Source organism: Drosophila subobscura, chromosome O, assembly GCF_008121235.1.
Source record: "Drosophila subobscura isolate 14011-0131.10 chromosome O, UCBerk_Dsub_1.0, whole genome shotgun sequence".
Classification (NCBI taxonomy): domain Eukaryota; kingdom Metazoa; phylum Arthropoda; class Insecta; order Diptera; family Drosophilidae; genus Drosophila; species Drosophila subobscura.
The window spans coordinates 7,240,585-7,267,211 of record NC_048533.1 but is presented as its reverse complement, the minus strand read 5'-3'; the positions used below and the strand labels follow the sequence as shown (position 1 = coordinate 7,267,211).

General features: G+C 43.4%; 2 protein-coding genes across 12 annotated transcripts; both read left to right on the top strand.

Annotated features, from left to right (window-relative positions):
* The first annotated feature begins 969 nt into the window (after positions 1-969).
* Positions 970-15,403, top strand: LOC117896242 (neurochondrin homolog). Its single transcript, XM_034804399.1, has 3 exons — positions 970-3,389; positions 14,072-14,078; positions 15,376-15,403. Exon 1 carries the CDS (start codon positions 1,210-1,212, stop codon positions 3,379-3,381), a length of 2,172 nt encoding a protein of 723 aa, XP_034660290.1. The 5' UTR covers positions 970-1,209; the 3' UTR covers positions 3,382-3,389; positions 14,072-14,078; positions 15,376-15,403.
* Positions 9,674-26,627, top strand: LOC117896240 (SH3 domain-containing protein C23A1.17). 11 transcript variants are annotated; one of them, XM_034804387.1, is made up of 9 exons: positions 9,674-9,806; positions 11,618-12,159; positions 16,996-17,032; positions 21,829-21,917; positions 22,421-22,641; positions 22,950-23,403; positions 23,463-24,478; positions 25,025-25,753; positions 25,810-26,627. In XM_034804387.1, the coding sequence occupies exons 2-9, from the start codon at positions 12,030-12,032 to the stop codon at positions 26,506-26,508; spliced, it is 3,375 nt and encodes a 1,124-aa protein (XP_034660278.1). In that variant the 5' UTR covers positions 9,674-9,806; positions 11,618-12,029; the 3' UTR covers positions 26,509-26,627. The 11 variants fall into 11 exon arrangements, with proteins under 11 accessions (XP_034660278.1, XP_034660282.1, XP_034660280.1 ...); XM_034804391.1 differs by lacking the exon at positions 9,674-9,806 and having other exon boundaries at positions 11,034-12,159; positions 23,463-23,965; XM_034804389.1 differs by lacking the exon at positions 9,674-9,806 and having other exon boundaries at positions 12,051-12,159; positions 16,949-17,032.

The window sequence follows — 26,627 nt, the reverse complement described above, 5'->3', positions numbered from 1 at the left end:
TAAATGCTATAGAAATACAAATTGAATTTGAAATAAAACAAAGTGCAACGTGCAATGAAATTCATTGACCCCACGAGTGAAAATAGTGAAAAGAGCAGAAAGCAGCGCTTTCAAATTAAATATGCAAATGTCCGCGTATCACAATGTACGGCGAGTACATACTAACTAAGTTAAATGTATAAATTATTTAAGTATATACATATATTATTCAGATGCACGGACTGAAAGCTATTTATATGCCTATAAAAAATCTATATAAGTATCACTGTACATAGCTCTCCTATGGCGGCGTATGGGGGTATTGAAAATATTCTGGAAGAAATGCAGCCGGCAGGCAGCGTACGTCTCACAGTCGACTTGAATGTAAACATGAAAAGTCGGAAAAACGAAAAATCATATTCTAAATATACACAACGATGCTCACAAGAGAGAGAGAAATTCGGGAGAAAATGATGAGAAGAGAGGGAGAGCCATGCATTTGGTCAGACTTCGTGTGATTTTTAAATGCTTTTCAAATTCTATAGGTACAAGAATTTGTGGAAAATTTTGTTGAAGAAAAACTAAATACACTTTTGAGATGATTTTTAAAAATTAAATCAAAGCATCTGTAGATTTTTCGACCTTTTCAAAATGTTGCAAATAGTTTTATGACGTGTAGAAGGTTTTCAAAAGTGAATCAATGTGGTTCCCATCTTTATTATGACTCCTAACCCTTGAATATCAAAACAGATTCTGAAATATATGTATACTTACGTTCTGAGTTGGATGACACATCGTTGAGCCAAAACCACGCCCAAGTCAAGGCAACCCTCTGCCATGAACAGTGTATGATCAATGTATAAATAAATTGTGTGTAGGTTTTCCTTCGAGTGGCAACAGCTGCATGCTGCTGCTCTGCTGCTTGTATTTGTTGTTGGCCTTTTGGAAAATTCATTGGTGAAAAGCCATGAGTGAGTTTTCCGCTGGCTGGCGATCAGTGCGCGAGAGTGCGTCGTCGAGCGAAGGTGCCACAGCGAAAAGAATTCCCCAAAAGAAAAGCAATCCGTGCACCAACGGGAAAACTGTAGCCAAGTGAAAGTGTAAGGAGATATTAATAGAAAGTCTGTGCCAGCACCACATATATCCGTATATATAGAGGATATATATATAGAAAGAACCCGAGAGATATATAGAGGGAACAGCAGCAAGCAGCAGCATCAGCCGCTAAGAATGACGGATGTGCCAGAGCCCGTGCGCAAGTGCGCCAACCTGTTGAAGGGCACCAAGAGCGATACGGAGAAGTTTGCGGTGCTCTTTATGGTCACGAAGCTGGTGAAGGGCAGGGACGCCAATGCCGAGGGCAAGAAGCTGCTCTTCGAGGCCATTGGCTTCCCCTTCCTCAAGAAGCTGCTCGTGTCCAAGGATCTGCCCAGTGACTGCCCCCCGTTGGTGTACAAGAGCGTCGCTCTGTCGATCCTCACGTGCTTCTGCCAGGAGGAGGAGCTGGCCACGCACAAGGACATCATTGGTGCCATACCCACGCTGCTGGAGATTGTTGAGCAGGCCGACGACGAGGACTACGAGGACAATCTGATTGTCGTGAGTGAGGCCTACAGCTGCCTGAAGAGCATCGCCAGCCATGCGCCCGGACAGCAGGCGCTCCTGGCCACCGGCGCCATCCCCAAGATGTCGCAGATCTACTCGGCCCAGAGCTTCCAGACGGACGAGGCCCTGCATCTGATTGTGCTGCTGGTGAACAAGTTTGGCGTTCTCTCCTGGCCAGAGGATCCCACGGCTTTCCATGCCCTGATCCAGCGCATTGCCCTGGACATGGAGACGGATCACACGGACAGGAAGTACGAGCTGTGCCGCATTCTGGCCGACATCCTCATCACCTGTCGCAAGGAGGTCGTGAACAACTCACTGGACGGCCAGATCTGGCCGGAGAGCTTGTTCAAGGGCTGCGGTGATATTCTCAAGGCCAAGATCGGGCCCAAGCAGCGTGATCCGGCCCTGCATCTGATTGCCACCACCCTGCAGGTGCTGGGCATCCAGTGGGCCTTCATGGACGAGCAGAAGCAGTTCTTCCTGTCGTTGTTGCAGCTGGCAGCCATCGAGGTGCGCATGCAGATGGACGAGAAGAAGCTGGAGACGACCTTCAAGCAGGCCGAGCTGCTCACCTGCTGCTTCGTGATCCTCGAGCAGTGCATCGAGTACATGGCCACCGATCAGCTGGACCTGGAGCCCAAGGAGAAGCAGACCACGTACACGGCCCTTAAGGGAGCCTTCAATCAGGTGATGGCCGTCCTCACGCGTGTCAGCAATGACAAGATCCGCGAGAGCACAAATCCCCGCGACAAGAACTTTATTTTCGCCATCGTGCGGATCCTGTCCGCCTGGCTGGCCCAGGAGACCACAGCCATGCGTCCGGCCATCTACAAGCTGCTTCCCTTCATGCTGAAGGTGGCCAATGAGTCGTTCCATGACCTGAAGACCTGGCGTACCGGCTCCCGGGAGGGAGAGGAGCCCATCGATGTGCTGAGGATCATGATGCCCGCCCTCTGCCACTTTGCCGTGGAGGATGAGGCACGTCGTGTGCTGTTCACCCACAAGCAGGATGAGATTCTGCTGGAGGCTCTGGAGTTCTACTTCAGCATTGCCCACTGGAAGCGTCCCCCAATTCCGAGGGCCGAGCGCTTGGCGCGCATGAACGAGCCGGATCCAGTGCCCACGCTGGAGCAGAAGGCCGAGATGAAGGTGGCCAGAGGTGCCATCGTATCGCTCTGCAACATCCTGATGAACTTTACAGTGCTGGAGCCAAAGCGTGCCGAGGATGGTGCCACCTTTGTCAATCTGTTGAAGTTCGTGGTCGAGAATTTGCCAGAACTGAAGGATACTCCCGATAATCTGGTTATCCACGGCAACCTGGCTGTCCTTGGACTGCTCCTGCTCAAGCAGCAGTCAAAGAAGGTGAAGCAGAACGATTTCTCAATCTGTCGCTACATACAGGCCACCATTCGCTTCCTCTGGGACGCGTACAACATCGACGAGAGCAACGATCCCACGGCCCTCGTGGTGTCCATTGCCTACAAGGGCAACTGGTCGGATCTCTCGGAGTTGTGGTTCCTGGGAATGCAGACCATGTGCGGTGTCCTGCCGCTGGTGCCGTGGCTCTCGGAGTTCGCTCTGGAGTCCGGCTGGGCCGAGGGCATTGTGAAGACACTGAAGAAGGTGAAGATTGGCACTCTGCCGGCGAATGTGAAGTCCGCCTACGAGGACTTCCTCTCGCAGCTGGTGGATGTGAATGGCGATGTGCAGGAGGTGCTCAAGAAGGCCGATGCTCTGCGCGTCTGTCGCAATCACAGGATGATGGATTTGGGCAAGAAACTCTTCGGCGACTGATGGATTGATGGAGTAAGCGATACAGTGAGAGTGGGAGTGGGAGAGAAACCCTTTTCTAGAGGCATTTTTTGTGTGTGATGATGTGCGAAAAATGGCAAATATTTTGTATGGATTTTATTCTATTTTGTATGCTCTATTTTAATAATTAAACACTTATAAGAAAACTCAACAACGAACAACCCAAAAAAACATATTCAATAAAACAACAACTTTTAAAAACACAAAACGGAAATAAATTTCCCTCCCATCCCACAGTTTTTCCTTTTCTCTCTTTGCAAACAGTTGCCCCGTCCGTTCATTCAGTTTTCAGTTTTGGTTTCGCTTTCGGTTTTCCCGCCGCCCTGCTCTGCTGTGTGCTTTTTTTTCAGGGTTTTCTGCTGTTGCCATTGTTGTTTGTTCTTTTTCAGCAGGCACTGTGGGGATTAGTTAAAAAACTTGTTTTGCTTGTTTTATTTTGGAACCAGAAACAACAACAATTGCAATATGTAGGAGTGTGTGCGTACATATTCGGGGTACAATATATAGAGCACGGAACACGTCACATTTACTTATGTCCCGCAAGCACAAACAACAGAATGAGAGAACGGAGGCAGAGGATGGAATGGAACAAGCAGCCATGACGAGTGCAAAAGCTGACCGAAAATAGTAATAATAATAAGTGAAATTTAATTAAAAACATGCAACTAAACTTTCTACCCTCAAAACATGCACCGGAAACGGAGAATTAATAATCTCCTGACACTCGGAGTGACAACATTTTTGGTTTCCATTGAAAGTGATGCGCACATTTATGGCAAACAAGTTTTTGGGGCGTGAGGATAATACGGTTGATGATATGAGAGGTGGGTTTTTGTGGTTTAGTAATAAGCTAGAGAGAAATTGTGTGCCGTGTTGTCTAACAGAACATTTCTGCATACAAAAATGATGAATGGCAATATTTAAGATGAATAAATCACATGAAGAACAATGCAAACGAAAGCTCAATGACGGAGAAACCTTGAATAGTTGGATTTATGTAAGGAAATCCTTGAATTTTATTCTTAATATTCTTATATTTCTACATTCGTTTAAAATCTGTATTCAACATGATTTTCGCATTGTTAATTGGCTGCCCTAACAACCCGTGTAAGTGCAGGCACTAAAGAGCTTAGCCTACATTTGAAATTTTCCATAGATATCTATATATCTGTGTGTGGATTTCAGCCCCCTGCTGAGATGCCAAATTGCTTGTTAGCCAGGAATGAAAATAGAGGAGGAGCAGCAGCAGGAAGGGCTAGCAGAAGGAGCAGCTGCTAACCAGAGGAAAAGGCGAGCATAAATCTCCAATAAATCTTAAATACATATTGCGATGCCTGGCAGGTTTCTGCTGCTGGGCTCAAGGCACATATTATGCGAAAAGTATCGCTCAATCGTTGTGTTATCTGCCCCACACTACGACTATTGCCGCCTCACGAAAATAAAACACGTGACAACCATTTCTCTTCCTGTGTATCTGTGTGCCGGGGTTCTCGTTGGGGATTTTATTACGATATAATATTTTATTGTATACTCGTCCTCGTACCTTTAGATGTTTGGATATTTGCCCTCGCTACATTTGTGCTTCAACCCTTTTTTTTGGGGACTCCTGGCTGGGGGTTGTGGCCATGGCTGTGGACATACATTTTTTTCCCATTTTGGTTGTTAGTCTACAAAATGTGTGAATTTGCCTGAGCCGTTTGTTGTGTTTTGTCATTGAAATTGCTTAGCCTGGCCTGAGAGAGGAGTTCGGAGTCGGGAGCCCTGTGTTCTGTGTTCTGTGGAAGTGGCTTTGGATTTTTCGGGGGCTATTTGTGCATTTGACAAAGGTAATAAAAGGGGTCTTTGGCTTCTGAAGCGTCGCATGCTTGTTGATTTTGTTTGCTCCTGTTTGTTCAGCTCCAAAAGCTATAAAATATATATGCAAACATGCGACACAAAAAGAGTGGATTTTGTCCATGCTCTTGTTTGGTTTATTTTTGGGTTTCTATGGGGGCTTACATTGGGGATGCTGGAGCAACGTGTTTGCCTCTAATTAAAATTAAAAGGTTTCCAAAATGAGCTCTTTAAAGCATCAGTATCTGGCTACATCTTTAAGCTATAATTAACAAAGAATTGCAATTCATTTGGCTGACACCGAAACCCTGCACTCAATGATCCATTAATTTAGCCAGTCAACTCGTCAATCAGGCACCTAGCGAAAAGCAGAAAAGTAGAAAAAAGAAGGGTAGCCCCGCGCTCATGTGCCACACGATACGTTACAAGCGATGTTGAAACTGAAGAGCGTCACAGCAACAAGTTGAAGCTCACCCTTGATTGCAATTAGCTGCAGCTTTTCCCCTACATTGTTGCTATCCTAATGAAATGAAAACAAAGTTGGCAAAAATTCAACGAAAAAAACAGACAAGCAAGGAACAAGCAGTAGAAAATGAAGACAAGACAGGTTCGCTCTCCCCATGGCAACATTTAAGACTGCCACTTCAGGGCAACTCGTTGATGGGCTGCTGGCTGCTGGCTGGCGACTGCCACACCCACCAAGTGGATGGCTTAAGTTTTGAGCTCTGATTACTTTCCGTATGTATGCCATATCCAGAATATATGTTTAGCTGATCAGATAAGAACACTTGAGTTAAGAGGTGTGAAGCATTTACAGACCATTTAACCAGGAACGACGGACTCTCAATAACAATTTCCACGTATTCATGCGATTTTGATTGCCATATTCAATTGTCACTTGTTAGGGGTCTGTCTCTGCTTGTCTCCCCTCCTGGTATATCTCTCTCTCTCTCTCTGTGAAAACCAATTGCTTTAAGTAAAAAGGGTCCCTTGCTGCTGCAAAAAACCACACCCCGAAAAAGAAAATCCAAACCCTCAATTCCAACAATGGGAAACTGCTGCTGGTCCGTCCTCCCTCGACAATAATAATGCGAAATAAAGTAAACGCTGCTCACAAATTTCCAATTGAACGTAATTGTTGGAGGGGGTAGGCGGGATTGTTCCTAACACTTTCTTCTTTTGGAAATGGCTATGCCATTGGGGAATAGCACGACTACTATCGCTCCCCTCTTGAAAGTCTTGAGGAACTTTCAAGCGGGCACGATGGTCCCAATACAAATTAAAATTAATGCAGACTTCGTGGAGACAACACCAGAGGAGAGGAGCAGCTACTGGAACACCAGCTGCTGCAGTTGAAAGTGGCCGAGTCATAAATTATTCAAGACACTTGTCAGCCACAACTGGCCCCCGGTATCACAGCTCCAGCCAGAGAGATGGCCGAACAATTTCAGCAACATATGACTCTGAAATGTACCTAGATCTTCTTCCAACGCGGATATATGTACTTATACAATATTATCTCAATCCTGGTTAAAAATTTAAGCCACATTCTGTTTGGCTTCATCCTTGACCTTGTCAAAAATTGAAGGAAAAGAGAATCGCATTGCCCAAAGGCTGGCTTGCCACAAATTTTATAATCTTCATAAATTTTGCACGACTCATTGAACTTGGATTATCGAATACCAGCAGTCAGCCAGTGCCAGTGGCAGCTTCTTTTTGTATCTGTCATTGAATGGTCTTTGAGTGGTTTTCCTTTTACTTTTGGGATGCTTTTTTTTCGGGTCTTGGTAATTAAATTTGTCATGAGGCTCAGTTGGCAATCGGCTGCGGGTCAAGAGTCGTAAAAACTGACGCCCAAAAGTAGGCAAAGCATAAAAGAGCAATCCCTACAACAAACTTTCACCAACAACATTTGCTCTGCTCTCTCTCTCTTAACTTTCTCTTTCGTGGTCCAAAGCTTTTTGGCCCAAAGCTCATTTACCATATTTTTGTTGGAACCAAAAGCTTCATTTGCCTTCTATTTCTGCCTCTGGTTCTGGTTGTGTTGTCGTTTCTGGTTCTGGTTGTTAATGATGCGTTAAATTTAAATGGCCATAACAATTAATGATAATTGCTTTTCAAGTTATTGTCCATAATATTATTAAGAGTATTGCGGAGGAGTTGTGTACAATACATTTGCATAGTTATGAATGTTATTATCCTAACAGGAATTTCAGCCTTTGCCCCAAAATCCTTTTTTTTACCCACTTAATCAAGCATCCTCTGGCCTTTGGAGACGGCTGGTACTTGTGGTACTTGTTGCCATTCAATACATTTTTATAACAGTTTCAATGAGTTTTCAAAGGGTTGGACGGATGGATGGAGGGACGGGGCCGCTCACACACAGCCAACAGGTAACACAAAACAATAGCTCTACCGAACAAGGAATTACATTACAATGCCATCGAAAGTCCGAAACAATATGAATCGAAAAACTGGCAACCCAAAACGAGTTTTGCTCTTAAAATTCGACTATTTTTTGTTGCTGTTGAGGGGGCTAGTATTTATGAAAAATGTTCCCCCAAACTTTGGCTTTGGCCTTTACAATTCGATTCAATTGCAATTCTCTAGGCCAGCAGCCCACGCAGCGTATACGTAACACAATAAATTATCAAAGTACCGAACACACAGGAGTCCCGCACGTGAAGCAGGTCCTTTCACCCGCAAGTGGAAAGGCGGCAGCGTCAAAGGTTAGTTTACGAGTATCCCTCCTATAGCTGTGACCCTGCCATTCTCCCCCAATTGAAAACACAATAAATATTGCAAGTGGGCGTCGAATATCCCAGCCCTGTCTCTCTGTATCTCTGTCTGTCCGTCTGTATGTCTGTCTGTCTATCGGATCGGTTGAATTGGTTGAGTTCTGTTTGTTTTCGTGCTCTCCCCCGTTCGATATCAACAAGAAATTCAAATAAATGCAGACTCGTAGTCTTAGTCGTTGGCCCACGCTTTAAAAGCTTTCAAATACAATAATTTATTTCATTTCCCCACGATAATGGGGTGGAACGGGGAATTGAAGTGTCTGCGAGGATGGGGTGAGTAGACAGAAGTATCGGTTGCAGCGTATGTGGCATGCCTACATTGATATCGCATCGTATGTGCCACATTACACATATGCACATACATTGATGTGTTAATTGTCGTATCTGCAAGGAGGCCAAGGAAACGGGGCACTGAAATAAATCAGGGTTGTCAGCATTACTAAAGATATGAATTAATTCGCTTCTACTCTAGAGTAACATTGTTATCCAGCTGGAGGAAATGGCATTCAAAAGATATATCCATACACATTTATCATCAGTTAATAGTCTAATCCACAGATTTCAGCACAAATAAATCTTCCATTGCTTTCAATCATTTTATGGTATGAATTTCTTTGCATAAATAGTTTGTAAGTTTAATATTTTACATCCAGCTGGAATATGTACACATAAAATATCCTTTTTTGCAGCAGAATGTTGACAGCCCTGGGGCGCAATTTCCGTTGCATCACATTCCACCACCATCCCTGCTAATAATTCTTAAACATTTTTTGTGTTAAAGTATGTCTTCCTTTTTCCTTATTTTTATTTCGCCTGCCTGCGTGCTCTGCTCGCCTGAAACAATGCATTTTATCTTGGGCTCTTACACATTTTATTTTCTACTCTTTTCCATTCAGCTTTGACATAAGAACGCACACACGTACACATCTATACACACTGTACGAGCAGAGGCTGAGACGCTTACACATTAGGGTGAACCCGAGTAGAAATTTTCCTGGAGCTTCACATTTGATGAGTAATAAATTAGCTGCAAAAAAATACCTAAAACTGAAAAAATTGGCCATAAACTGTTAATGATAGAAAAGTGATACAAGATGGCATTCCCTAACAAATTTAATAGTTTGCCAAAAAAGCCCCCAAAATATGCAGTTCTGTTAGGTCCACCCCAACGCAGACAACTTATTCGAGTAGTCCCCCCCCTCTGGTTGCCCCTTTATTGCCAGGCAATGCTAAAAAATGCAAGCCAGAATGCTTGTCTACTCTAGATACGATACTAGAATACAACTAAATACTTAATTTTGCTCTTTGCTGTTGCCTTTGCCTTTGATTCTTTTAATTTTCCACAGAGGGGTGCTGGGTGTGTGTGTGTGTGGGCCAGACCAGAACGGCTATGCTGTTGTCTGGCAGTACTTATGGCCTACGCACACACGACTACTAACACACGTACATAGATACATGTGGGAGGCACTGTATGGGTGTGTGGGCTTGTGTGTGTCTGGCTGACTGGAAGACAGCTGTTTTGGAGCAATAGGTTCGATGCCAGTGCAATGCAGTGGCAGCAGAATAAGTCGGTCTTTCAACGTCAGCGGACGCGTAGCAGCGTTGTTTTCCCCCAATTTCGTGAGTTTTTGTTGTTGCCTCTTGTGTTATAGTGTGGCACGGAGAATCGCTCATACCCGGCATGGCGCCGATCCTCGAGAATATCGCTCATACGCCGCGTGACCCAATAGTGATCTCGCTGGCGATGCGGAAGTGAAATTGTTTTCTGATTGAAATGTAAATAAGCAACGCCAGCCAAAACAAACAAGGCCACGGGCCCCCGGAGCAATCGCCGACGTTTATCATTGAAAATATGTGCAAAAGTGCAGACCAGATCCGCAGATTGACGCAGGCAAGAGTGCAGCCAGCGCCTTTGAGGCCTTCATTAAACGCCAAAAATTATATATATTCCATTAGAAGTGAGGCTGCATTAACATCTTAAAAGAATTTCCAAATCGAACTACTATAAACATTTGGTTTTAAATTACCTTAAATATTTCGAAGCAAACCATCAGGGCACTGTTGACAAGCGTCCATTAAGTGCACAGTGGTTGCGGCTCTATGGAAAATTCAATGAAAATGTGTACACTGCTCGCAGGCAGGCATTCTATCTCAGAGTTCATGAAACGAACGATTGTTATTTAAATTTCATACAGAAAAAGATTCAATTGCATATACAAGTGAAGGCCACAGAGTGGATCATCGATCTCCCACGTTTTTTGAAAACGTTCTTCGATCTCCAGCATTGAATGTACGAGCTTCATTCATTGTTTAGTCAGATGTTTTAAATAAATTACACATGCTCTACGTATAAACAAGCAATCAGCATTGGAACAACTCAAGCAGCAATTAAAGAAAAATTAAGACATAAAAGATCAAATTAAGAAAAACAGATACATCGTAGAGCAGAAGAGGAGAGCAAAGCTCTGCCCCGAAATGCAATCAAAATATTTTCAGAATGCTTAAATTCTTGTTTGACACATTTTTGACTTAATGCTCTCGATGTGCGACATTGTCAGTGCTTAATAAATGATTTATTGTGTGAGTTTTCTGTTCCAATTCATTTTGAAAGACTTATCTGGCATAAGAGGATGTTGCATTGGGTACTGTAGATTTTAAAAATATTATTCCACACGTGTGTAGGTGTTATTTCCTCTACATTTCCTTTGAATTTCCATCGAATTTCAATTTGGCCAATGCTAATGTATAAATCGCAGAATAGCCCCGAAGGGCAGACAGGTAATATTTATCTGTCTGAATCACCTTCGGCCGCCAACCGGCCAAACAGCCAACCAACCAACCAGCCAGCCAGCCAGCCCATGGTTCTCCAGTGTTTTGCCACATTCAATACGCACACGAACGGTGTATCTGCCGACATGTCTAATAGGAAATTGGCCAGAAGCGGCTCGGCTAACTATCCCTCGTTCCCCTCTGCGCCTCTGAGTAATACTAGAATGCTGGGGCCAGTATAAAATAAACAGAGGAAGGTACAATAAATTGAGGCAAACTTATACATATGTACCTTCAATATGGTATCGTATAGTATCGTATCGATGTGTTTGTGGGCGAACAACAAAAGTACAAGAAAATACAAATATCGAACACAATGGAAACAATAATGTGCGAAACGATTGGAAAATGCGCCACAGTCGCCGGACTCTGTGTCTCTGTCTCCGTCTCCGTGTCCGTGTACGTCTGCTAGTACAATCCGTACGGTCAGCGTCTGGGGTTCGCGTCTCCGGTCAGAAGCAGCCGGCTAGCCAGAGGGCTCACATCGAGTCGCAATCGTGGATAAATCGATGGGCATTATCGTGAAGCTATCGACAGTTTTGAGTCAGGAGATTCTTCTGTTTTTTTTTTATGTTTGTGAACCAACTCATATTTCAAACAAACCTTTCTCACAGCTGTGCAAGTGCTAACAATCCTCTAAGAAATCTTTCATAATTGTGATCTGTAGTCTGTGGTCTGTGCAGAGACAGACTAGAGGGCGGCAAGCCCTGTAGCTGTTGACAAGTGTTAAAGTGCAATGTGCTAATTATGTCACACAGGGCGTATGCGTGTTGTTGAAAGCAAATCGTGAAGTGAAAGCCAAAGCAAAAGGCGTAAGGGAAGAACAAGCGGAAGAGGGCTAAACGCCCATTCAATACTTGTTGCTGGGAATCGAATTATTGCCAGTGTGGAATACAAAAAAAAACAAATGTCAACTGCCAATGCCCTGAAGGTGTAACAAATAATGTGAAAAAAAAATAAAGAAAGAGAAGCGAAACGAAACGAAAGGAGAAACGGTATGGAAAATGAAGTGTCAACGGTTTGAGATTAAATTATCAATTGCTGGGCCGTCGCCGTCCGCCCAAATGTGATTTATTCCTCTACACATGAGTATCTGTGTGTTTGCCAGTGGCAGTGTGGTGTGTGTTTGTGTTCGTAGTGTGCGTGTCGACAACAAAGGGAAATAATGTCATGCATTGGCTCGACGGAATTTCTTTGGATGACAATTTAATTAGCGGACGCGCCAGCGGCAGCAACGGCGAAAACAGCGACAGCAATCAGCGGAAATCAACGCCGTCGAGCTCATCGCCCACCAAAGCAAGTAGGTTGCACCTATACGAAAGTATGTACACTCTAACACAGATCCACACATGGATACATGGATATGTGGATGCCTATACCTACACAACACACACACAATTACAACCACACACTAAAGGCCCTCTCAGTGTGGCCAAGCTTTAATTCGTTGGCGTGTGAGAGCCACCCGAGCGTGTTTATTTGGCTAAGAGCGGTGGTCTGGGGAAGGCGCGGGTTTGAGGTCTGTAAGCGCATACAATCTATCTGACATCTACATAAGTCCCAGGGCGATAGCTAACTGCTGTCTATATCCGCACGGAGAAAGCTAAATGCCAACTATATCCAGGGAAAGCTATCTGCAATCTATTACCACAGGAAGTGCAAATTTGATTTTGGCTTCAAATCAAGAGGCGGTTATTTAGGCATCCAAAAGGCAAGAAGACAACACATTTTCAATTAATATGAATGAAATAGAAGCTGCTTAAGAACTTTAGCAAAGATCTGAAGGAGAATATGCCAGAAAAGTATACAACAAAAAAAGTCATTGATTTACCTACGTCCCACACGATAAATCTCCACTTTTTTCCATAAAAGTCTTCTGTAACTTTTTGTCTGCCTAAAGCAATAGGCGAGTTGCCTGCCACAAATTGGGGTAAAAATTATTTTTGTTTTATCGTATCATAACTCATACATTGTATTCCACGAACTGCTTATGAACATTTTAATCAGGAATGAAAGCAGCATCTACCATAATCATTAAGTATATTGCTTGATTTACTGAAAATTTTGCGAATGTTCATATCCAGAGCAAACAAACATTAAATTGAAACTCATTAGAAAGAACTCATGGCAGAAACAAGCCGCAAATGGACTCTCCGCCACTGCTACACCTGTTTCTCATGCCACACGAGACATGATATGATTTTCACTGCCCCAAAAATACACACAAAATCAATTTAGCATTATTGGAATATTTATTTCAATTACGCCATAAAATGTACTTGAAAACGATTCTCTCCAAAATTTTCGATTGATTTTTGCTGCTCAGCAAATGAATTTGCAGCCAAAAATTTGTCTTTGGCAGCCAGAAGCAATGGGAAAAAAATGAATGGTATTGAATTTTAATTGGGAAACACATTATTCCCGACCCCTGCTTCTGTGTGTTTATCTTCTTGCTGCTCATAATTCAAGATCAATTATTAAAAACATATATTCATCATTTAGTCCGAGCAATCAGCGGCGAATGAAACTCTCATCATTTTGATTTGGGGCTTTTATGTGGCTGCGGCTCATTGAACTTGCTGGTAAAATATTTCCTATATCGAACATAACGATTTGCCATGCCAATTTTTCACTGGGAAAGCAATTAAATTGGTCTCGCTTCCGTTACCTTGATCGTTCATCGATCATCGGCCGCTCAGCGGCCAGGAATTGATTCCCATTGATCTGAATTTTCCGACCCATTTCGGGAGGCCTTCAATTAGCACAGCCGCGAAACTGAGATCCATTTTATTTTCGAAATAATTCACAGAATCAACAAAATGGCAAAGTGTTTTGGCTTCGTTGTAAGTCTGAGGCATATGGCAATTTGATTTGTAATTTATTGTTTACAGAATCTCGTACGTTTGCATTTCCATCTTCATTCCAGTTTTCTCGATGTGGCACAGACGTCCAAACAATATTACAAATTGTGGCAGGCAGGCAGGGTATAAAAATAGACACGGATCTCTCACCTTTTTGGAATGACTGCAGATGACCCAGAAAAGTGACGGGAAAACTAATTTAGTTGTGATTCTGACACAATTAATAGAAAAAAATAAATGCGTGTTTGTGTGTGGAAATACACTCGGGAAATCAGTGTTGGAATTTATATGTTTATTAAAATTGCTGAAAATATATGGGTTTGAAATTCCTTTTGCTATTCGATTTTCACTCAAAGAGTCCAACAGGTCATTAAATCAGTTTATTTATTTGATTCCATTTAATGCGTCGGAGCTTTGAGTAAGATCCATAAAATTAAACACACATTAAACCCCCAATGAAAAAGGAATCTCTGTCACCCTTTTGCAGCCACACACCATGTTGGGCCTGGTTATTATTCCTCATATGTTGGCCATTAAAAAGTTTAACTGCAGCCAGTTTCCATCAAAGGCTGTGCCCCGCATTATGTGTATTTATGAAATCGTTCAAACGCATAGACACGAAAGATCCTCTGGTTTGTGTGGCATAAAAAATCGAGGCAAAGACGGAGGCAGAAGCGAGACCCGAGACCCGAGCAGGAGGCACACTGCCCCATAATAGAACCATAAACTGCAACAGGCGGCAGCAAAAAATAGACAGAAACTTGCTCATTTTTCTTGTTTGTTCAAGAGTTTGCCTGTGCATTCGGTTTTGCTTGTTGTCCCAGCCGCCGCCGCCGCTGCCGCCGCCGCCTCACGCAACTTTCATTCTATCTCTCTCTATGGTTAGCAGTTCCTCTCTTTCGTTTCCTTTTCTATTTATTTTTCACTTTCTATGCTTTTTGGAATCGTCTAGCCGCTGAGGAAGATGGAGTAGAACAGCAGGCACAGTGTTGAGGTTTAATATGCGGACAAGCAGATTAGTCGTAGAGTTAGGAATGTTTTGGGGGTTTTTATGGATATGGTTTCTTTTATTAGAGACATTTTCTTTTACCGATTTAACTGTGGAATGCCAATGTTAGTTATTTCTCTGAAGATGAACTTTTATGTGGTGAAACCCATTATTGAAACCCATGTTATCTATAGGAAATGAGTAAATCTCTCAAGATTTCCATCCATCCAATGATCTTTTTCCAACATACAAACAACTCAGAAAAAGTAAAGATTTTGTGTTTATATAGGATATAATCCCCTAACATTTCCAATCTTTAGCCGTATATTTACTTTGCCCACTGTCTGCAGACGGTTTAGCAGCTCACACGCACATTCCGACAGTTTATTGGCATGCCGTATGCCGCACACCGCCAAGTCCGCTCGAATGCACCCTGCCCCCTAAGTCTGTGAGGCATGCCCCACACATGAAACCCACACAAACAACCGTGTACACAAGTAGGCAGAGCGAGCGGCACACGCATAAAAGAAACAACAAATAAAACGGTTGTACGCAAAATATTTAACACGAAAACACACAGAACCGAACCCAATGCCGGAGCCAAGTGGTTGCAGTTCCCAGTCGCGTGCCTCGCTGGCCACATCGCATCCCGTATCCGTTCCGCCCCAAAGAGTGAGAGTGTGAGAGATTGAATCTCATAGATCGCATTGTATCTTGATCAGCAGGAGAATTCTGTCTTTGTCGCGCTCATGATCATCGTGTGTGGGTGTCGGGGTCGTGGTGTCCATCCGCTCCAGATATTTACCCGTTTTAATCGTACCTGACGATCTCGTTAATGGAAGAATGTGCTCAAGTGATCCATAAATTGGATTGATATTTTTATTGTGCGGCTGCTTAATTGTCCGCAGACATAAATTTCGCTTGGATATAGCATTTCGTGCCAATTACAAGAATTATTTATGAGTTCTTACTATTACGATACTGAGTAAGTGTTTATAAATAAAAGATATTCACATATTCCATCCCGAGATTGTTTATACGGGTTGAATATTTTCGTGGAATCAATATATTGAAGAAATATTTGCTGATTATTACGAGTAGTTCTGTGGATCAAGATCTCAACAGGTTTATCTCCGATCTATCTGGCATATTTTGCATAACTTCTGTTTAAGATTAGTTGAGGGGTTTACTGTCGTATCTGGCTTCTATCAGAATCTTTTTTAAAATACGTATTCCACCTTGATAAATGGCATAAATTAGCCAAGTATTTGATGTATGTATGTGCTTATTCCTTTATGTTTGGGGTCGGTGTTGGTCTCGTGTGTGTGCCAGTTATGTAATCGTGAAAGAAAATCCTTTTGCTGGCAAGCTTTTCAATGCTACACAAGAGAAAAGAAGAAAAGTCCCAAAGGGGGCTGGGATGGGGTTGCCGTTGCCTCTCAAGAAGCGAGGCTGATTCTGTAACACATGTAAATATTAATGAAGGATGACAATGTGTACTTGACAACTTAATCGATAAATCAATTGCCTTTGCCAGAAGATAATGCCTTTACCCCTTTGAATAAAAATATATTGTATGCATGGTACATGTGTGTGCCTGGGCTTTTGTTGGATGGCAGGAGGAGGGAGCTGGAGATTGGTGCGTGTGTAGCATACATTCTGGCCCCTTTGGGGTATTGTGTAACCAACAATCCAGACACTGTCGGTCGCCCATAAAGAATGGAATGTCATTGAACATCTAGATATTAAGCCACACATCAACCTGCCAGAAATACACTGCTCACAAATACTCGAATTTCGTTACTTGAAGGTGCCACAAATCAAAACCAAGATGTTGCATTTGGCCGCAATTTATCCAGATGTAAACTGCCATTGGCCCTCGTTTCTGTGGGTTCTATTTGGGGTCTAGGGGGTGGGTTCCCGAATGCGCTTACACACTCTGCTCTTCTCCAAATAAAAACGCTCTCAACTATTTGTAAACAAAAATCGAAAAGAAAAGTAACAAAAAGAAATAGAAAACTCACAACAATGTTGTAGGAAAAACACACAGAAATCCAAAATCAAATAAGCAACAAAAAATAATTTTCCATTTTCATTATTATGATTTTGTTATTGTTTTGCCCCTTTATCCATTCCATATTTTTCCCCTTATTTTTCCCGTGTGTTTTGTTTTGTGTACGGTTGTGGTCACCTTTTTCTTTTGTTTTTTACTTTATGTGTCTTTTGTTTTTTGTTTGTTGGTTTTTCTTTCACATGTGGGAAAACTAATGCACGACTATGCTCCGAGAACGAAGACGTCATGCACACTTTAAGCTAAACACCAGGTAAACCAAACCAGAAACAAACTCATTTACTTAGCCATAAGCTAATTAGCTTTAGAACTAAGTTAATATCTCCCATCGAAATAGTGACGTCTAAAAGCGAGAGAGTGATCTGTATAAGAGATCAAAAGCTTGTGAATGGCGTAAGGATCATGCGCAGATCTCTTATAATACATAATGGGGTTGGAGCTTTTAAGATCGTTTTGTGCTTTTCGATCAATATATTACTGGAAAAGTAAAGGCATTGGTAAATCAACAATAGATGGCGTTGCCTAAGAGATCGCGAAAGAATCTTCAGTGATAGATGGATTTTATATTTAATTTTTCACATAACATAAACAACTTCTCTCGAAAATCGTTTCAATTGTTAAATTTCCTGCCAGCCATAGACTATATATTTCGAAATGAGAAATATCCATCCATAAGTTATGGCTCATGAAATCCGTCCCCCCCCGTCCACCAAAACCCACTTAATCTTCCTGTAATTTCTGCCAAATTCCTTAAATTAAGCCTAGCAATTTTCTAAGAAAACAACTATCTCAAAGCGGAGAAAAGATGAAAATATTATCGCCCAAGATTAAACTGTCGCCGTCACATTTATGTCAAAATAAACAATAGATACTGCGGCGTGGAATGACAGGCGGCGATTAGCTTTGATACAAATTGGCACGGGATGGCAAAAGGTGTCGGGCTCCTTTAAATTATATTTATGCCCCCGCCAGCTATGTTTTATCCCTAGCTAATTTCTCTAATTGGCTGATAAATAACGCCAATTCAAGCGCATTTTTCATAAGCGAAAATTATTATTTATTAGCCGTGATGGCCTCCCTGTGAACTTTACCTCATGAATATTCGTACAGCAATAGTCAGACACAGTGGAGAACTATCCAAATGAGTGGAAATTATTTTTAAAATGTTGTGCGATGACAAATACATATATTTATATCCAAGATTTGATGGGATCCATGATGGTATTGGTGGCATCTATAGTTTTTATTTAGGCCGCCAATGCCGCGACACATTTAACAAGGAGACAGAGGCAAGCACAGAGGGGTAGAGAGTCAGTGTCAGAGAGGGATACAATTTATTTCGTTTGGTTCTCAATAAAAGAGCTGTTAATTTAATTGGAAATGCGGTTATTGTTAATTTACTCCATCATCTGCTGCTTACCAAAGATATAAATTAATTTCCCAGCACTCAGTTGTTACAGCAGCTGTCAACCCACAAAAACCAGAACCAGAAGCCGAACCAGAATCCCAACCAGAACGAGAACCCAACATGGAATGCGATTAAAGGCTTGATTAATTTCAATTTATTTCCTATGCTATCAATACTCGTACCAACATGATTATGGGATCTGCAAAAAACCCTTTAATTTGGATAATGCAAACGGAAATAAATATTCGAGTAAATAAAGTCAATTTACTCGAGTGACATAAAAAACCCTGTTGGAAAAAACCACGAGTCTAATTAGCTGGGTAATTGATTGTATAAGCACACAGCTTTTTTTCTAAAGCTTTAACATCGCTGACAAGAAGAAAAACAATAAATATTTGAGCAATTTTAAACATTTTTGTCACTTAATTGAAATTTTCATAATTAATAGAAGAATTCTCGGGGTTTTACCTTCGAATCGGGAAATTGGCAGAAGCTTTTTGCTCCAGCTGACTTTTTAGAGAGACAACTACGTCAGACAATTTTCAGTGCTGATGTTTGATCATAGTTTTGGTTGAATACCCTTTTTACACTTTCAGGGATGTATGATTTCGATTTGGGATGGTTAGAGCAAGATTTTAATCTTGCAAGATCCTATTATTCCTCTTAGAAACACTTTTCAAGTGCATTGATTCCTTTCCTACCACATTAATTTCTCTTTCTTTATCCAAGAGCATCCAAAGTTCGTCGTCCTCTGCCGCAGGTGTTTTTCCTCTCTCTCTCTCCATGTTCTCGTCCGATTCTTTTTGTTAATCTTATAAACGAATGCTCGGGGCACAGCATGCGTTCATTTCATTGAGAACGATGATTTGTTGTTCTTTCGATTTACTCGCTCGCATACGCTTTATGAAACATTTTCTATTCTTTTTTGTTTTGTTTTATGGTTTTTATGTTCGTTTTTCATTTTTCTTATAATTTGAATAAAAATTTAAGCGAAGCAGACAAATCTTGTTGCTCTTGGCGGTGCGGCAGTGGCAAAGAAAGCCAATGGTTCAATGCCAGTCGTAGTCGTCGGCGTCGGCGTTTTGTTGTTCTAGTCGCGTTCTTTTTTGGCCAAAACTGATCTCGCTCAACTGTCAGTTTTCGGTACAGAGTCGACTCGTGCGGTTTTGCTGCGGTTGAAATTTACTTTTGTTCAACACATTTCTCACTTTGTCACGCTGTTCACGAGATGTTACAACAAAAATTAGAATTAATTATTGAAATTTAAGTAAAGGCAGTGAATGAGTGTGCTGTGGCAGTGAAATTCGTCACAGACCGCAGATGATTGCATAAATATTTTGGGTAAAACCCACAGAAAAGTGTGACCATTGTTAAACTGATAAATGAAAGGCGCTAAACAAACAAAAACTCACTATGAAAGAAGTCGGAAGACCAACAAACGCTCGGAAAAGTCCGCCAAGTAAGCGAAACTCTTACTTTCCCCAGTTTTCCCTTTTGGATATCCCCCGTCCAGGCCCTTTCCCTTTGTCCAATGCCATTTGCCACATGCACTTTATTTTGGGAACCAGACATCTGGCTCTTGATAAATATCAAAAGTCATTAAATTTCTCTTCTAATATCCATACACTTCAGTGGTCGTTAAACAAACAATACTTGCCGCTGGCCAGCGGAACTAAAAATAATTTCAATTTGTTTATCATCGAATCGTGCACGAATCGGGGGTACGGGTACATTGTCCAAGTTGATTTTACAAAGTAGTAGACAGAATCATACGGAATGTTTATTCCAAGCGTATGTATCCCCACGATCTATAGTCATATATATGTATGTATATGTTTTTCCGAGTGAGTGTGTGTAGACATCAATAAAACTGCCAAAATTGCTTTGCTATCGATCATCAGTTTATCGATCCGATTGTTTGGTCTGCTTTGTTGGGGAGAAACGTGCTGACGCCCAGCGCTGCGCTGTTGCTGCTTTTTTGTGTATACAAATACAAATTGGGAAAATCGAAAAATAGAATCCAGAAATCAGGGATGGAAAGTGTTGAAGATTCTGAGGAACCAGAACATGAACTTATAAAAGCAGTACTGGAATCATGAAGAAAATTATTTAATTAATTGAAATGGAGAAACATATAACTAAAGGATTAAGCAATTTTAGAATATATTTCCATAAATGCGGAGATTTTCTTGAATATATTTCCTCAATTGTGAAAGAGTATGTACATGCAGACAGACTCCAGTTGCCTATTATTTTCAGCAAATGCGCTTCATTTTCAGAGCCTGTCCTGTACAGAGCTTTGCCTTGAGCTGTAGGCGCACGCGTTAGTAAATGTTCTCCTACAACAGGCCTCTGTATTTGGAACAGAATGTGATAGGAATAACCTGCCTGATTATAATCATACCAAATATTTATTATTCTCCATTTAAAATGGAGCAAATGTTTATAGAGCACAAAACTTTCCTTCGGTATATTTGGCCCGCACCTAAAATAATACTACACAAAAATCGTTAAAGATTTGGAGAGAAGTTGAAAACATAAATCGAGAGAGCAGGCATAAATCTTAAATAGAAAATCTCTCTGCGATCAGCTGAAAAATATCCCAAGCTCTTTTCCAATCAGTGGCCAAAATAAATGACACTTGGCTGAGTTGGGGATGACTGCCAAATATTTGAATACGAAAGCACTCTTGTCATTTCTTAAATATGGGAAAATGTTTTGAGATTTACGCATTCCACAAACTGTAGGGGAGACATCCTAGCAGACAACATACATGGGGTATAAATATACTATATGTATCGTATGTATTTTTTTCTGAATATTTGTTTTGGAATGGCATATGCTATGGCTCTGAGAGCTGAGATCTCTCAAGCGATCGGCAGTTTGTCAAAAATTCCCAGTGTAGACGGGCAGCCAGTGTCACATCGCATCGGAATAAAAAACGTAAATTATGGAAAGGCTGCAAAGAATCCCATTTTTATGGCTCATTCGGGATTTCAATAGATCTGTTAATCTGCTTAATTTGATTTGCAGAATTATATGCGCAGTGCCAAGTGATAGGAAACTTTGGAATACTCTTCTCGGATCACTCTATTTATTTGCTTAAGAAATTCAGGGTAAAATTTCCCTCATGCCAACAGCCGTTGAATCGTAATCATTGGATAAATCAATTTATTTATGCTCCGTTCCGTTGTTGTAATTTATTGGTCTGCTTTGGTTATTTTCTTTTCCTCAGAGCCGTTTTTTGGTAGCGCCAAAAATCGGTGATATTTATATTTATTTTTCCTACATCGCCGGTGCTTTTTTCTTACTTTTTTCTTATTATTTATTTATATGCGGCGAGTGTTGAAAGGCCGTGCGCCATACAGTCGAAGAGAACGGCTAACAATTGGTCCCAATGCTGGATCTAAAATCCGGTTCAGTTGACTTACAGCAGTCGTTGAAGAAAGACCAATATATTTTGAGATTTGGGAAGAGTTTTGATTTACGGTTCACAGGAAAAGTTTGGCATGTTGGTTGGCCGCCGTTCGCCCTGGCAACCACTCACCAATCGCAGGTCCTACTCGTAGTTTTAACTGTAGAGCTGAAAATCTCTTTTTAATATTTAAGCAAATTATCTAATGCATGTTCGAACTTTACAGATTGGACAGAAAGTCATCGCGGGGCATGATATACGAGAATGAGGAGCTCAGGTTGCGCACCATCAACATAAATGCCGAAGTTGAACGAGGTAAATGATGGGCTCTCAGGCGATCAAAGTCGTCAAACAATGCGGCCATAAAAGTGTATTTTTATTTGTATGTGTGCAAGCATTAAACAACAGGAAATCAAATAATCGTTTAATAAATAGGGAAAATGCTGAAAACAACCAATTAAAAAGACATTAGACGGTGGCAAGCGAAACGAAAACCAAAATAATACCAATCCCAACCAAATAAATGTATATAAATATATATAATGCTCTCTACCCACATATGTATATCTGTCCATCTATATGCGATAGATATATGCGTATGTTGTCCGTGTCTATTCATAAAAAATAATAATAATTTTCATTGCCAAAACAGAAGATAAGCGATTGTAAACAATGCGATTTGAGGTGTCAAAAAGGTCTGACAGCACTGCATGATTGCCACGTGCTTTGGTTGCCCCTGCTTTGGCCAGTTCCTCCCATAGATATATACATACATATGTGCCATTGCTGTTGACTCTAATGGCTTTCCTGCTTTCCAGGGCAATCGGACATCAAGCGCCTGCGGCGTGAGAATGAGCAATTGCGTCGCGAGATCTGGACACTGCGGGACGAGTGCGATAGGCTGAACAAACGCTTCAAGGCGAAGCTCAATGAGCATGAGTTTGGTGGCTGTCGGGGCAGTGGAGGAAGTGGTGGCACTTGCCATGCCTACAGATGTAGCGGTGGGCGAGGCAGCGGTGGTTGTGATGTAAACAGTGATGTAAGTAAAATGAACACACATATAACGTGTGTTTTTAGATCATAATTGATTCATATTAACTCTGGTCCCAGTTTCCATGTGTTCTTATAAATGTTTCTATGAAAACTAGGCAATTTAATACAGAATTAAATGTGTATTCGGTTCACAATTCTCTTGAATTTTGATAATTACTCCGCTATCTACTACGATAGCGATAAGAATTTGTTCTGTATCGGCCATCGACATCAGCTGATCACACGAAAGACGCGCCATAATAAACAAACTAAAGTTTCTGACTTCCATTTAATTGATTTTCCCATTAAAAACAGGACTCTGACTCATGTGATACGTGTCGCGGGGCAGACGATGGTCATTGCAGCGACGATTGCTGCCAGGAGGGTGGTTCGTGTGGCCCACTCAAGCCACCACTGCCGCCAGAGGTGCCCGTATCATCCAAGAATGAGAATTCCTCGCTCAAGGCTGACCAGCAGCAGCAGCAGCAGCAGCAACAGCCCATGCACTTCGATCACCTGTCTGTGGTGTCTGAGGAGACGCTAAGCAATCCGGAGATGCTGCAACAGTTCCAACAGCAAGAAAATCGAATGCTCTGCACTCCGGATTTGAATGGATCGCAGAGCACGCTGCCCAGTTTAATGGGACCACTGACTCCGCTGACGCCCATTGAGATGGTGGCCAATCAGATGAATGACCTGCACGCGTCCGTTCCCCCATTGTCGTACTTTGAGAACATATTGTCGCAGCACATGGGAAATCCCAATTCGGGTGAGAGAAAGCCGCTCATCTTCATTGCGAATCTGTGATCCATTTCTAACTCTTTGTAGCGCTGACTCCCACGCCCGAGCTGGGGAGCAGCTCGAGTACCACCACTGGAAAGACCATGCGCCATACCAATGGCTGGGACTACAATCTCCAGTCGCCCTTCACGCACCGCAAATATTCCAATCACACTTCGCCTTCCCGTTCGCCACCGCCACCGGCTACGATGACAACCTTTGTGCCAACATCCACACAGCAGACGCTGCCAAAGATCGCACTGAATGCCCCACATCTGCCAGTTGGCCAGGACGACAACATCGAGACGGTGGCCATCACCACGAATGGCACGCAACAAGCGCTCAACAGTCCGAAGCATTTCTTTTCGCCGCTCAAGCCTCGTCTCAGGCTCAACACGAAGCTCGCCAACCAGGCCCAGGGCCAGGGCCAGGGCCAGGGCCAGATGCGAGACGCCCTGCCGCCAGGATCACCGCCACCGCCGCTACGTGATCCTCCGGATATATTCGTTAACAATGCTCTGGCCTCGCCGTACCGACGAGTCTCGCCACAAGTAAGTCCGCGTCGCCACCGCTCCCACTCGCATTGCCATGCCCACCAGCATTCGCGCCAGCACCCAAGCCAGCGGCACGACCAGGACCACGAGCATGACCACGACAAGCTGGAGGTGACACAGCATCCCCAGCACTGTGCCCTGCACCGTGCGGTGGTCGATGTGGCCGCTGCTGTTGGCTTGGGCCTTGGCCCCGCTGCCAGTGCCAGTGCCAATGCCAGAGACAAAGACAGGGCTCGGCCGCATCCGGGCTCCAGCGTGCTGGACATCTACACGGCTGCCCTGGCAAATGCAGCGGCAGCCCGCTGCTCTCCACTGCCAATGCCCCGCTCCGCAGCGGAGCCCATCTATGCGACCGCACAAAAGCCCTGCCAGAGCACCTGCATCTCGGCCACGGCCCTGACCAAGCCCGTGATGACCATCACAACAAACACCACAAAGACCACAACTTCCCCTTTGATATTGCCAGCAAAGGCATCGAAGGTCCCAGCGAAGCGGGAGAACGTTAGTCAGGTGAGGGATCGATCCTCTGGCCAGCAGTCGATCATCCTCGTGCCATAGTCCTCTCCTCTCATCAAATCTAGTCATCAGTTCAGCTTAGCTGCATTAAAATGGAATAATGTCCCATTCTTCATACTTTTATGCTTTCGATGTCCATTATTTTTAGAATTTTTAGACCTCTTGATCGACCCCAAACTATTTTTGTAGCAAATATGAATATAGTTCTCATGTGTTTTTCTCAAAATATATTCTATTTCCATAGCCAACTGCTAAATGTATATTAAAAATCAATTTTCAAATCTATTTAACAAACAAATTGTAGAAAAAAAGATCTAGAAAATGGGAATAGTTACATATATGTTGTTATATTTGTTTCACTTATCATCACAAAATACATAATAAATACATAAATAGCGTTTAAGTAAGCGTATGAAATGTTTAGAATTATAATTAAATGTGTCCACTTTTAGAACCTTAATCCCAATCGCTTGAAATTGCTTTAAAAAATCACAAATTATATTTTACTTGATTTCTAATGATTTTCCTATACGCCCACAGACGGATTCGGTCAACCTGGAATCAATACTAAACGACATTGAGACCATTTCGGAGGACATTTTGGCCATTCAGCTGGAGAAAAGCAAGTCGCGGGACAACCTGAGCCATCGCCAGGACAACGACAAGGTCAAGAAGCCATACCGCTCCGAGATGAATCTGTATCTGCAGTACGATGGCACAAATCCGACCATTTCCTCTGCCACTGCCAACGCCACCACGGAGAGCGAAGCAGAAGGAGCAGTGGCGGCGACAACAACCTCCAGTGATTCGGGAAACAGTGGGAACAGCAAGATGATGCGACGCACTCGCTCCCTCGAGCGGGAGCACACCGACAGCCCTGCACCTCACATACCCGATCCGATGGCGCCGTTTCCCGACAAATGCACATATCTGGGATTCGAGCAGATCAATCAGGCGGCAGCTGGAACGCAACCGTCTCCGAATGGACAGCGTCCACCCATCAGTGCCAAGCCGAGTATAGCGGCCAAGCCGCCGCCTCCATTGCCGCCGACGCGAAGGCCACAGATGCCCACAGAGCCACCACCTCCGCCTCCAACATCTGCCAGTGGCATGTCCCCTAACAAGAGTCACCTGTACAAGACCCTGGCCACGGCAGCTGCCAAGCGGGCCATTTTTCGATCGTCTCCATCGCAACTGACGCGCTCCCTGGATGTGGAGCTGCCGGGGGGTGAGCCGGAGACAGCCGCGGAGCAGGCGGCACAGACAGAGGTAAGAGTGGTCACTCGATTACTTCCGCTAAATTAAGATTCCAATACTCATTACAGGCTGATGAGCTGGCGAGGAGGAAGGCTCGTCGCGTCTCCATACTGTGTGGCGCTGGGCAAGCGCACGAGGATGGTGTGGCACCTGTAACCACAGCACCTACGGCCACTGCCAGTTGTGTGGACCTGCCCACCGCCGTGCTCACGCATCCCAGCATCAAGGCCTTTAAGATTAGTCACAGCACACCGTCCTCGCCACATTCCTCTCGGCGACGCACCAACAGCAATACCATGGCAGTGCCGGGGCATCCAGAGGTGACAGCCACCGCCTCGGCGCCGCCCAGCACCAGTCACCATCATCACCATCGCAAGGAGAGCAGCGATCCGGCGCCAATGACGACAGCGACTGTCAGTCGGACGAAGTGCTCGCGTCGTCACTCGGAGGGCACTGTCCATACGGTGCACAGGAATAGTGCTGCCAGCGGAGCAGGAGGAGGAGGGCACCATCATCATCACAACCACCATCATCCGCATAGCGGCATGGCGATTAGCAGCAATCCGCACCACAGCCACCATTCCCACCAGGATAGCAACCACGAGACGGCCACCTCGTTATCCGATCGGAACTCCAACAGTTTCGCCTCCTCGCGTGAGTCCTCCACGAGCTTCAGCATGCGCTCCACTCGCCGGAAGATCTCGATAAGCTCACACACGGGTGGCAAGATTCCCTGGTGCGGCTGCTGGGGTAACGGGTGCCTCTAGACGGGTGAGGCAAGGGAGAAGAAAAAGGAGAAGTGGTTTCAGCTGCCGTCCAGGAATGTACATTTCTAGATCTTCATATGTATATGTTTCTATATGTTTTTAGATAGGATAGAATATAG